The sequence below is a fragment of the Podarcis erhardii genome, assembly GCF_964252035.2.
Source record: "Podarcis erhardii genome assembly, chromosome: 3".
NCBI lineage: Eukaryota > Metazoa > Chordata > Lepidosauria > Squamata > Lacertidae > Podarcis > Podarcis erhardii.
The window spans coordinates 81063070-81076847 of NC_138507.1; the positions used below are offsets into that span (position 1 = coordinate 81063070).

The 13778-nt window shown below is 41.1% G+C and overlaps 2 protein-coding genes across 9 annotated transcripts in view; one reads left to right on the plus strand and one right to left on the minus strand.

The window, feature by feature from the left end:
• KIF26B (kinesin family member 26B) overlaps positions 1 to 11330 on the plus strand; it is a 283873-nt gene extending 272543 nt beyond the window's left edge. For all 5 annotated transcript variants that reach the window (XM_081857638.1, XM_081857639.1, XM_081857641.1 and 2 more), the window contains 3 exons: positions 4884 to 5083; positions 6521 to 6671; positions 8303 to 11330. In XM_081857638.1, coding sequence (XP_081713764.1) covers positions 4884 to 5083; positions 6521 to 6671; positions 8303 to 8451 — 500 coding nt within the window. In that variant the 3' untranslated portion in view covers positions 8452 to 11330. The remainder of the gene's footprint in view (positions 1 to 4883; positions 5084 to 6520; positions 6672 to 8302) is intronic.
• Positions 10346 to 13778, minus strand: part of SMYD3 (SET and MYND domain containing 3) — a gene marked incomplete at its 5' end in the record, with an annotated part of 382495 nt that continues 379062 nt past the window's right edge. For 2 of the 4 annotated variants that reach the window (XR_014155449.1, XR_014155452.1), the window contains one exon: positions 10346 to 13558. The remainder of the gene's footprint in view (positions 13559 to 13778) is intronic. The other 2 variants (XR_014155450.1, XR_014155451.1) reach the window with 2 other exon arrangements.

Consider the following 13778-nt stretch of genomic DNA (forward strand, 5'->3'; position numbering starts at 1 on the left):
TCATTTCTCTTTGCATCCAAAAGTGCCAGAATTCACCCCCAGTTTCAGATGAGCTGCAAGGCACCAGAGATTGAAGTGGAGCTACACACACTAAATTCTTGTGTTGGATTGCAGTTGCAGTGTTTGGTTCAAGAGAAACTTAGTCGCATTTTCAAAGCAGCATCTCACGTACTTGCTTTGATGATGGCAACAGTGATGGCAATTCATACATAAAAGTTATTTCTTAATCTTATTGGTGATGTTCACAGTAGCAAAAGGAGCTGCTGTGTGTGTGTGTTTGGTGACCCTTTTAAACACTTAACTGCTGACTGGAAAGCAGAGATGGTGAAATGGGCCCCAATCACAATTTTTTTTGTTCATTAAAAACAACAGCATTGATTTTCCCAGGTCACAGCCAGGCCATTTCATGCAGCAAATCTGTGTTGAAAGGGATCCGAGTAATCATTTTTTACACGCTTGACTACCACGTGCTGGCACTGAGCTTTCGACCGCATGAATATAGGAATGATTTAATAGAGGAAGTAGCAGTGGGCTATTGTGCATGTTGAAGGCTCTGTGGAACATGCATGATTGAGTTGGACACCATTAGACTACTTGTAAATAAAACCTGCTAACTTGGCTGGCTAGGAATTCGCTTACAGGAACACAATTGCCACTAGCTTGTCTGGACCTTACCCCTTCTCTTTCAGGAAAGCTGGGAAAGGGACTGAGCTAATTCATTTTTTTTAAAGGCATGCCTTGGACAATAACCAGCTCAGAATCATCTCCATACACAATAGCATTAGACAACTGGCATAGCAATAGTGTGTTGAAATCCAGCCCCAGTGAAGATAAGCATGGGGGTGAGGAGGCGTGTTGCTATTCAATGGCTGGCTAGAGATGTGTAGCTGTTGGACACTGTCTGCTGTGACCTACATCTTCTCTGGGACTTCTCCCAAATTACTTGTCAATCTGCCATGCTCAATGAGGGACTGCCTCCTGACATTGCACCAGTAGTGCTCATTTACAGACTCTAAATGATCTGCCTCAAAACTAATGAAGCTAGGTCAGGGAACACAGGGCGGTTGTGGAAGAGGTTGTGGGTGATGGCGGAAAGCATTGCTTGCTACAATTAAACAACTGATAAAATAATGGCAGATAAAAATGTGGGTTTTTTAATGGAGATTTTACTCAGTTTCCCCCATGTGAAATGATGTTCAGTGCTGCCTCCCTAGTCTCAAATAATGCATTTATGTCACACTGAATACATGAACAATAAAAGAATTGTCCACATTATTGGTCAGTCTAGGAGGAAATAGTCATATTGTAAAAGTTTTATTTCATGAGATACTCCAGCCGTCCCTAACAGGGATGCTACTATCCTGCTTGCAGATGCAAACCTGGAGTTCATTGGAGTCTGATAACAGAATAGAGAGCAAGTAAAAAATAACAGAAAATGGTCAACACATAAAAATACTTTCCACACTCTTGTATCTATCTGATCATAGCCTTTTATCCTCTTTCTTTGTCTCCATCCCACTTTGGGTGTCTCTTTCCAATTGGCTCTCCAGATCTTTGCTGTTTGGTGATAAACTCACACCCAGTTACTTGTCTTGCTGTTCCATTCTGATCAGCAAATCTGGACCCCTAACACAGTACACCGTGTCCCACCCTTAGATTCCTCATTTAGACATTTGCCACACTGTTCTTACAAAAAACAAAACAAAACACCCTTCTGTGCATCAACTTTCTATTTAAAACTCTTGCCCAAGCATGTTCCTATATGCCCTGGTTTGCACCTCATGTTGTAAATTCTTATCTGCTTTTAGCTATCATATGCCATTTGTCTCACGATTCCATGGGTCCGTATCTTGAGTCCCCTTGATTAATTAGAAAATGACTTGCTATCCATATAAATATATGTATGGGAATATGGCCATGTTATTCTAATCTTACACTTTTCACCAATTCCTTATGATTATCACATTTATTCATTGGCTGTTGCTATCCTGTCTGCCCCTACAAGGACTTCAACTATCAGCCATGATACCAAGCTCAAATCAAGGTCAGCACCCAGATATTCTTATTCATGTAGCAGGGCTTTAAATGCTGTACCATAACCTGTTGCAATATGATTCTGACTCTTTCAGGGTAGAATCAAATTACTCCACTCCCCTTTTATGAGGGAAGGTTTGGGACCAATTCATGACTATGGTTGTTGACAGTTACCTTCACCCATAGAAAAAGGCATCAGGATGGGTCATAAGGTAGAAATACTAGAAAACAGAATGAAAGATGGATGTTTGTTTTTTATGAGACACATAAGAAGAGCCTGCTGGATCAGGCCAATGGCCCATCTATTTCAGCATCCTGTTCAGATGCCTATGGGAATCCTACAAGCAGAACTTGGGTGCAACAGCGCTCTCCCCTCTTGTCATTCCTAGTGACTGGAATTCAAAGGCACGCTGCCTCTACCAGTGGATTGGAACCATTGATAGTCCTGTTCACCATTAATATACCTTTTAATCATTTTTAAAAGAAGTACTTCCTTTTGTGTGTTCTTAGTAGTTCAGTGTTGGATGACTCCAAGTATTATAAGAAAGGGAGAAAAAACTTCTACAGTGGTAGCTCTGGTTACAAACTTAATTCGTTCCGGAGGTCTGTTCTTAACCTGAAACCATTCTTAACCTCAGGTACCACTTTAGCTAATGGGGCCTCTCACTGCCGCCGCACCACCACTGCATAAATTCTGTTCTCATCCTGAGGTAAAGTTCTTAACCCAAGGTACTACTTCCAGGTTAGTGGAGTCTGTAACCTGAAGTGTTTGTAACCCGAGGTACCACTGTATCTACTTTCAACTTACCATGCATAATCTTATACAACGTGGTTGCATATCCAACCCCTTCCTTGTCTTTTTATTGTAACTTTTTGTTGTGGTCATGTAGTTTGCACCCTATAGCTGAGCCATAGCTGTGGCATTACCCCTGTGGGGTAACTGAATATTATCACATATTGTCCATTGTTGTTTTAAAGTTGCCCATGTTTCTTGTCTTGCTAGACTTTTCACAACCAATGCATCTGAACCTTAAAAAATAAATTACTTGATCCTCTCGGAAACAGGTGCAATGCATGCTGTTCTTAACAGCATGATAAAATAAAATTGTCCTTCTGAGATTGGCAGTTGATTCAGTTAGAGTGTATAAAGAGGGATTCACTCATTTTCAGTTCGCAAAAGAAATAGAGATATAAGGGTGAGTTTTGCTGGGAAGCGCATATGTGTATAGATAGACAGACAGATGGACAATAACCTTGCCAAAACTCCCATTGCTCTCTGCTTGCTGTAGAGCAGATGTCCACTGTGTGTTTTATATAGATATAGAAGCATATTTGGTTCATGCTCAGCACTATAGAGTATGTGCATTTGCTGTTTGAACCAGTTAAGTCTTTCCTTTCTGTGGTATCATGAAACCTTGGTGGCACTCACCATAAAACACTACTGTATAGATATATTTTCTTACACAACCCATCTCAAGTGAAATCAGATAAACCACAGAGATTAAATAGAGGGACTCTGGGACAGCAGGAATTCCTCTTAAGTCACTCTATACCTTCTGTATCCAGACTAATAACCAGCTCATTAATCAATGCCTATTTAAAATAGATTGTTTCAAATCACCTTCTCTGCAAGTAAGAGAGAATTGTTTCTCTGCTTGTTGTTCTACAGGTAGGAGAGGAATGCTTTTTCTCATTTCCCCTCACACTGTTGTTCATTGTTTACAGCAACATGAATGAGCAGTTGCAAATGTAGTTCAAAATGTGAGGATCCAAATAACACAAAAACAGGATTCGGGTCAGTCAAGCTCACAGAGGCAAAATACTGGATCTTTAGCAGGAGGTGAAATATGAATCTGTTTCCAGAAGAGGAGATAATAGAAATGGGTGGATCTTTTGTGAGGAGAAGTGGGTTGGACCTGTTCCCCTCCACCTGTCTTAGCTAGCCATCTTCCTATTCTTCCCTTCCTGAGAAAAACCTTCATGTCATTCTAAGGCTAGCAGTTCCTGAGTGTATTGGACAAAATGATCAATAGGAAAAACAAAAGTCCCCTGATACGAGCAGAAACATTTAAAAAGCAGTAGCAAAGTGAATTCTAGCCTTATCTGCAGGTGGGATCATGTGGAGATTCGTATGGTGGACAATATTGTGAAAAGGTGTTGTCTTCTTGTTTGGTAAACGCAGTGAAAAATGCTTTTTTTTTTTTAAAAAGGAACAATCTGTCAAAAGATTATAGTTCTCTTTCTGCTAGTGGTTTATGACTGTAAGTCAGTCTGAGATGCCACAAGAGTGGTTCTAGTGCACCATGAGTGGTGCTAGGTTAAACATGTCTAGGTCTGTATGGCTTTATGGGGAGAGATGGGGTCTGCACCTGCTAGGCTTGCTTCCCTTTCAGCTCTGCCCACCCATGATTGGCTCAAGACATTTTGCTACCTGAGGCACTTCCTCACCTCCCTTCTGTCCCATTGTGTCTCTTTGTGAGAATCATGTATATTCTGAAGATTTGTTCACTCTTAATTATCAGACCCAGTTCCTGAGCTGTTGAGAGTGGGGCAAGGTAAAGGCAAGCAGCTCATTGCTCAGACCAGAGAAGGATCCCGACTGGATGCTAAGTGAGATTATGCTGTGCTAAACAACACTAGAATTTTGCAAGAAATAAATTTAGTGATACATTACAGATATGTCAGCACTTGTGGACTGCAGTATTATTGTGTATTTGATGGTAATGTTCAGAGCAAATAGGCAGCTTTCCTCAGTCTTGTTTCCTTGCATGTTGTAAACTCTTGTTTGAAGAGAAGAATGAGAGTTTTGTCCTTTGATAACAAAACCTTATAACTGTGACCTTGCTTAGGTTCTCAGAGACGGAGACTCATCCCAGCTTTATCGCTTGACACAACATCTCCTATAAGGAAACCTACCAGCCCAGCAGTACGCTGGGTAGATGGACCTCTGAGAAGTTCCCAGAGAGGAATGGGGGAGCCCTTTGAGATCAAAGTCTATGAGATTGATGATGTGGAGCGGCTCCAACGACGGCGCATGGGGGACAACAATGTGAGGCATTCCTAATTTATTTCTGATCTTTAACTCTGAAGATTGATTCAATCTTACTATAACTTGTTCATCATATATGTGGGTTTCTGTCCAGCAATTCCCTTGGGGCGGGGGTGGTGGTGGTTGAAGCAAATGAATAAACCCAACAGAATAGACAGAAATGTAATTATCACAGAGATGGAATGCCTGGCCAAATTCACAACTCCAAAAGAGAATCTATACAAGAATCCAATAATTCTGGCATTTGCACAGCAACTACAATCCAAGATGAAATTTGAGGTCCCCAAACCACATATCCATGTCTACTTCTGTACACAGAGAGCTTCCTCATGCTCCAGTTCTCTTCATCAGAGCAAATAGCCCCATGTGCAGATTCATATATGCATACAGCTGTGACTCCCACTGAAGAGAATTGAATACCTTTGCAGAGAGGAGAGCTCTGCACAAAGGTATGCATGAGAAGTCTCTGGTCTGAGAACTGTGAATGTCCCAGGCAATTCAAACCATTGAAGAGATGGCCAGCATCAAATGTTCATCAGCCCACAAATAGCATGGCCACTGGCCAATGATGATGGAACTGAGTACAAGAACATCTGGAGGGCAGCACATTGGCTATTCCTGCTCTACAGGCAGTTTATATATATAAAAAATTGTGGATCTTGCAGCAAGATCTCTTACCTTGTAGTACAGCATTTACTCAATAGGTGCATTCAGAAGTAAGAGGTTTCACAGCAGAAGTAAACCTTTTGTTGACTCATGGATGGTCCCAACCCCACATCTAAGATAATAGGATTATGAAAGCAGATACTTACAAGGAGGATTGGTCAGCAGGAGGAAAAGGTACATAAGGCATCTCTATTGTTGCCTTGCGTAAACACCCTCACCTCTCCCTGGGCTGTTTTCTCCCCGATCAGTTCATTTCTGGTTTTAAATACCAGCCATGACAAAACACTGATCAGGTGGTATGTTTGCAAGGAAGAAGAGGTGATGTTTGATTGGCTGAGTACATTTGTCATACCCACTGAATATTCCTACAAATGCCTATATTACTTCTGTGAAAGAAATAAGGAGTTAGGAAATTATAACTTCTAGCTCAGCCCCTCTGAGTTGTAGCCTCAAAGTTGAGTTTTTCCACTTTTCCGAAAGCAATCATCTTTTTGCAGTGACATAACAACCAGAGCATCTAATGAAATGTATTGCGGAGTACAATGTATTTGAATAATATATTTTTACAAGTCATCTGCCGTTGAAAAGACCACAATAACCAATGAACCCTTCATTGTCAAAGGCCTATTTCTTTAATTTTTTGCTTCATTTCCTGAGTTTCTGTGATTGTTGCTACCAAATTAAGGTTAATTTGGCTGAGGAAGATCTAATCTGGCCTTTATTTCACACACCCCTCCCTTGACTCTCCCCTTCATATATCTTATTGAGCAGGAGGTGATTTGCTTCAACGCTAAACTGAAAATCTTGGAGCACCGGCAGCAGCGAATTGCAGAGGTCAAGGCCAAGTACGAGTGGTTAATGAGGGAGCTGGAAGTGACCAAACAGTACCTGATGCTGGATCCTAATAAATGGCTCAGTGAATGTAAGGTTTTACTGCCTATAGTTGGTTTATTTTATTGACACAAAACTTTACTGGTGCTGTAGCTAAGTCATGAACTACTATGTTTATAAGCAAAGCCTGTGCTGATGTTTGACCTGGAGCAGATTTGGATGGACTGCATTTCTAAAACTGTTCCTGCATAATTCCTATTAAACTGTGACATTGGAACCAAGTGGGCCTATTTGCTCAAGAGTCAAAGCCAGGAATTATGCAGCATTCTAGTGAGGAATATTGCCATCACTAGATTAACGCTTATGCGTCTCACTCCAGAGCTTCTGAAAATGAGATTTCCCTCCCCACCCCCCTTTGCCCTCAGATCACTCAGACATATGAATTATATTTTAAATCTGCTCTCCTGCTGTGAAATAATACTTTCAGGCAAATTTGGTTGAAATGACTTATGAAGACATTAATTTGTTTTTTCCCCCTTTTACATATAGCTAGAAAAGGATAGAGTTCATACAGCTCATTCATAAAGAGATTAAAGAATCCCATATTCAAATTAGGAAGGATTCTTCTAAAGAAGCAAACAAAATGTATAAAATATACAGCCAAAGCTGGCTAAATTAATAGGTGAGGGTACCTCAACTATAAAGGAAAAGTATTTTGCTGCTAGCTACTTAGAGCAGAGAATAACACTAAGGATAGGACTTTGGGCACCTGAAAAAGAAGGCTCTAATCCACAAAAGCACGTGTTGCAGCCAACCTGTTACTGCGCAATCCTAAAGTGGTGGTGAGCTCCCATGGTTGAGAAAATACTATTTGACATCAGTAGGAAGGAAAATCTCTATGCCAGCTCCAGGGCTGGTGTAGTTTCTGCCCTTCGGGGTGAGGGTCAATGTGCCCTACCACTAACAATGCACCACTGACAGGACAGAGCTTCCTGTGGATGTACCAGGCACTCCACCATCCCACTGATGGAGGCCCTCTTTGCCACATCTCTTATGATGTGGCTTTAGGATTGTGGCCTTAAGTCTCTTATGTACTATGAAAGGTCCATAAAATATTTACTTTTTATCATGTGGTGCAGGGAACTTCATATTACAGTGGTACCTTGGGTTAAGTACTTAATTCGTTCTGGAGGTCCTGTTCTTAACATGAAACTGTTGTTAACCTGAAGCACCACTTTAGCTAATGGGGCCTCCTGCTGCCGCCGCACCGCCGGAGCACAATTTCTGTTCTCATCCTGAAGCAAAGTTCTTAACCCGAGGTACTATTTCTGGGTTAGCAGAGTCTGTAACCTGAAGTGTATGTAACCTGAAGCGTATGTAACCCGAGGTACCACTGTACTTGTTATGAGCATTTTCAGCAGAGTCTGTTCATAAGTTCACTTGCCTTTCTGCATGCAGATGGTGACTTCTGAACTCAGGAGCATTGTATGAGGACAGCTAAAACAAATCTAACAATGTTCTTCCACTGAGGCCTGCTATAGAACCTACCTGTCATAGCATTGCCTGTTTCTTGCACAAACTCTTTCCTTTCACAGTTCTTTGAATCCAGTCCCTTGAGTAATATACACACCTGTGTGAATGAGCCCTTAAAGATAACAGCGATGTTGGGCTTGCGCTACCAATTTGGGTAATGTGCTGGGCCTTTTGCTTCCTTTCCCACAGTTGATCTGGAGCAAGTATTTGACTTGGATTCCCTGGAGTACTTGGAGGCTCTCGAGTGCGTGACTGAGCGACTAGAGAACCGTGTCAACTATTGCAAGGCCCACCTCATGATGATCACCTGCTTTGACATCACTTCTGGGCGTCGGTGAAGAATTAACCTCGAGAACATTTTGGACTACTGCCACTCCCCTTTCTCCCTTTTGAACAGCACCCCAAAGACCTAGAATGAGGATGAAGGTTGGTGTCATGTTTTGATTGTGTGTGGAAGAGATTTCCCCCCTCTTATTATGCTGAAGAGTGGTGCATACATTGACTAGATGATGATGATGATGATGATGATGAAAAGCAAAGACGCTGAGAAATAAGGATGTGGAATCTCCTAGCCTGAAAGAGCACTTTGAGAAATCTTTAAGGGCATGTTTGTAAATAGGAACTGCTGGCAGAAGTGACTTTATCCCTCAACAATAGCTGTAGAGGGAGGAAGAGCAGATGTGGGACTGACTGCTGCTGAGAGCACCATTGAAGTAAAAATACACAGGAAGACTGTCTTAAGTGCCTTGCAAATCTTTATTATCCAAACATTTATGTTCATACTTTCTTGTGTACAGATGGTGCTAGTCAAGAAAAAGAAAAAGACAAAAAATCAAAACACATTTTCTGAAATGTATTTACAGCCTGTTTTCCCCTCCCTCGGTGTTTTATCCTATTTCTGACTTGCTGTTTCTACGTAACTTGTGTTTGTAGAGATATTTCTTAACCGATACAGCATATAAATAAATGTTAACTGTCATTTATTGTTACACACGAGAGTAAGGCCACTCAAAGAGAAAAAAGATATTAAACCGTGTACATGAAACCCAAAATATTTGATAGTAATGGAAGAGGAGAGGTCCACTTTGTTATTAAAGAACATAAATGTGGATTTTCTGGCAAAATAACAAGACTTCATTTGACATCACTAGGAAAGCAGAAGTCTTCACTGCTTTTTTTTTTTTTTGTTAGCTGTTACTTTTTGTACTCAGGTTGTGGTATTTACATGGATGCTCAAATGAAGATAATTACTATTTCTCTTAGTTTATGTTGACCAGGTATCTTCATTCTTTTCAGACCCAGGATCCACTTTTAATCCAGGCATGAATTTGGGGACCAATTTCTTAATCTTTTACCTTATATTGCATGGTGGTGGTGCTCCTGTTAACCCACTAGCACATCTCAGTCCACCAGTTGAAGACCAGTGATGTTGATTGACCACTGCCTCTTTTTTTCTGAGGTGTGTCTACGTTTGTCCTAGAGCTGCCTTCATTTGGTTACAGAGATAATGCAAATGATTCCCTACCTGTTATGGCTCTGGGTCTATGAACATTGGAATGGTTATGGTAGATGAGACCAGCATCCTTCTAGTTTGTGGAATTTACAGCAATCAGGTGTGGTGGTGGCCTCTAGTTGGGAAGGCAAATTCATGGAGAGTAGTCAAGATTGCTATAGGGAACCTTTCGGTTGAGAGGACAGTAGGCACTGAATACCAGGTGCTGAAGCCACAACAAGGCAAGTCTTCATGCCCTGCTTCTCAGAGACTTCCAGTTGAGCACCATGAGAAACAGGATGCTGGACTAGATGGACCATTTGTATGATCAAGGAGGACATGTATTGTGTTTAGATGCACATCAATACACATCACAGCACCAATACACAAACAGCCCTTTTAAAAAGCTGTAAAACCTGCTCAGTAGAAAAAGTAGATCTGCAAAAAATGAATCCAGCCCCCTTTCTCCTTTCTGATCTGTGAGATACATTTTTAAAGAATTGAACAGCATATGTACTGCTCCATCTGCTGGATTGGGTAGGAGACACTTTTTTTGCCATATTTGATTCTCTATCAGGCTAGGGATGGGGACAAGGAGGACTGCTTCTGTATACATGTACATATATTATGGATCAGAACATAATACTTCAAAGGGGGAGAGTTAAATGAGCAACACCTTATTGCATCTCTGCTTGATAAGCATCTTCCACTATCTCTTCAAAACACTTCTATCAACAAACTCCAAAATTTGCCAATTTTATTTTTAGTAGTCATGCCAAGATGAGACGCCACTTGATCCAGCTTTCTCCTTCTCAGTAAGTTATTGTGAGACGCAAAACAAGGCATTCAGAAATATTAAACAACTAGTATCACAATTTGCCGTCACAACTGCATTATTAAAAGTTCATCAGATTATTCATGAGTCATTAAATGAATCTACAGTACAACAACAATGGCACAAATGTCACACATCAGCTCTGTGTCCTGTGAAGACAGACAAAGACTACCAAAAGCCTGGCCCTAAAAACATGCGGTCTTCCCTACCTGATCCAAGTGCATGAACAAAGTCTTTTATAACAATGGTAAAATTCTGATCTTCCTCTGAAATATGTTCTCACCTCACTTTCTTCTGACCCGCCTTCACATTCCTTGAAATTTCCTGCAAAATAAATATTTGCAAGTAAGGTAATTCCCCAAGGCCCAAGCTTGCAACATTTGCAAAGCTACTTCATGGCCTCTTGGTGCCTGGTAAGAACACATGTGCTGCTTAAGATAAGTTCGCTAGATCAAACCAAGAAGGCATCATGTGCAAGTGTCACTTGCTGAATTACAGGCATAACATGGAAGCACAAAATCCTAGGGTCAAATGAGATGCGATGATGGAGGATTGGGCAGTGTCTTAAAAGGCTAAAGGTGGTGCCCCAATGCTTCCTCTTTGGGAATTGGGGAATGTAACACTTTCCCCCAAGCTATTTTCTAAACACAGAAAACATCCGAAACTATTTTCCCCATGGGGCAAAATGCAGCTCCTGAGGGGTAGAGGAGGGTGGTGGAAATACCATTCATATGTCCACATCATATTCAATGTTGTAGATTAGTATGGTATTTTTTTGTTTGCTGTCCATGTCAAACAAACCCTCCCTCCAATTTTCCTTATTTGCATTCCTAAACACTGACATCAGAAAACAAGTAACAGCCATAGCACACACATCTTCTCACTTTCCTGAGTTAAAAACAATAAGGTTAAGAGGGTGCATAGATAAACCGATGGAAATCTGTGTGGTGGTACAGCTATGTTTTATGTGTTTGAGTTAGGGCAGCTACTTACAAGCAGCAAAGCATAACCTATGACGCTCATTGCAAAACTCTGTCCATAAAACCTTTACAGCCCCCACTCACCAGCAGGCTGGCCATTTATGCCACTGTATTTTATAGAAACTATATTTTAAAACGAGGGCTGTGTTATTATCTATGCATGTTCTCCTGCCTATAAAGCTGTGTGGCTGTATTTGCCTCGTATAAACCTTTGAAAAAAGGTTTAAACATTTATAAAAATAAATAGAAAAATGCATTTAGGTGTCAATAATTTAAGGTCAGGTGCACTCTAGACCTCTAGGATTAACTCTGCCACTATATGTATAATATAAACAGATAATGTGTGATCAAAATGGAGAGTGACTATTTGCTCCTTATAAAATGAAACAACACCCCTGTGCCTTTTGAGCCCCCATGCAGGCCTTCTCTAATTGGCAGAGGACTGAAGGAAAGCAGGTGAGCTAAATTAGCTCACAAAATATTTCCCTGATCTGTGTTGAGGGAAAGAACTGTACCACAGACATTTTGGCATCAAGGCATGGAACAGTGATGTGCCTATGGCAAATGGCATATATGATGAAAGACACATGCAAGCAACATCTAAAATGGTTATTGTTGATCATAAGCAACATGTAAAACATTAAGCAAACTCTCATTGAATGGTAACTCGCTACCACAGATGTCAGCAGGGAAAGCAGTGGCCCATATGCTCTGGTGACTGCACTTGGCGATCATATGCTTCAGAGCCCAGAGAAGCCTTGGCTGTGATTCTTTGGCTCATTCGACAATTTCCTAACTAATTTTTAGCTAATAACTTCCACCTTGCACGAAGGTTGCAAAATAATAGCTGAGCACCTATGATGCTTCATAGAATTTTCCCTCTGCTCTAGCTAATAGTCAAGAAATGAGAGCAACCAATTTTTTTCTAAACTATTTCCAGATGAAAGTTTTTATTTTATTTTATTGGAGCATCTGCCTCTGGCCAACTAAGCAGGATGTGGCATGTTTCTCAAACTTCTGTTGTCAGACTATCCAAACTTGGCCACAAATTTGCCAGTGGAGTTGATATGAACTTCTTTTACGTACCATCTTGAGAATACCTTTTGCTACTGAATTCCTGGTACTCAGATTCAAGCATTAACTTGCTTGATCAAGGTGGTCCAAGATGTTCCTGTTGCAGCAAAAATCCATGGTAGGTTATTTGAGCCCAAGCAACACCCATTCAAACTGACCTTTCAACATCTCCCAAGGATGGAGGAGAGGATGCATTTTGTAAAACTTTGAGTGGCCCTACTCAACTCTGGAGCATACTTTATAATAAAATGATGGTAATAAAAGTGGTGCTTAAAGCAGTTTCAGCTATATCTATATGACATATACTCTCTATATGAATTTAGCCACCTTATATATTGTATAATATGCGTGTGAATGGGTATCTGAATAAAACACTCACTCGCCTAAAGATTTTATGTACACATAGATACTACTTTTTCTAAATTTCAGCTCCTTCCCCAATTTCCCTAGCTGAAACTGCTATCTGACATCCATCACCTATTTGACGTATGAAGGACATAATTTATTTGTAAACTCAGGATGTTCTTGCTTTATAGAATTGCTTGTACTTTATAATTTATTTAACCATCATGATTGGAAATGCTTATCTAAGTGCTATGCATTGAAGTGTACATTTGCTGAATCCATTTCATTCTGTCTGTGGCTATGTCCTTTTCCATAGTAACCGTGGTATAATAAAGTCACGTAAGGTTGGAGAGAGACCCCTGCTAGGGGGAATCACTTCTACTGAGTCAGTCACGAGAAGTTCCACAAGAAGACAGATCTACACACAAATTGTCTGCTATATCACCTAAGCTCCATTACAGGGGTGGGGGACTTCTTCCAGACCCAGAGCCACATTCCCATCTGTGCAACCTTCCAGGGGGTCAGCCACATGCCAACAATGGGTGGGGCCAGAGACAAAAGTGGCCGAAGAGACAAATGTAAATGTTACCTTTGTACATGCTAGCTTCCATGCAAACGTACCCACCTTCCTTGATCCAGGCAACCAAGAGCCATTGTCGGGGTTCAAAGACCCATTCCAGTCAAGCAAGATCACTCAAGGAGGGCTGGCGAGGGTTGGCCTAGAGAGAGGGGATGTGGCCTGAGAAGAGTCCTGGGAGCCAGACAGAGTGGGCTGGGGGCCAGCACTTGACCCCAGAGCCTCTGAGGTTCCTCACCTCTGCTTTGCTGGAAAAAGAACCAACAGGGAGGGGGTGGACCCAGACAGCAGTAGGACAAGAATGGAAAAGTAACCGAGAAACACACACAAAATGGAAACTGATTGAATGAATATGTCAAGCC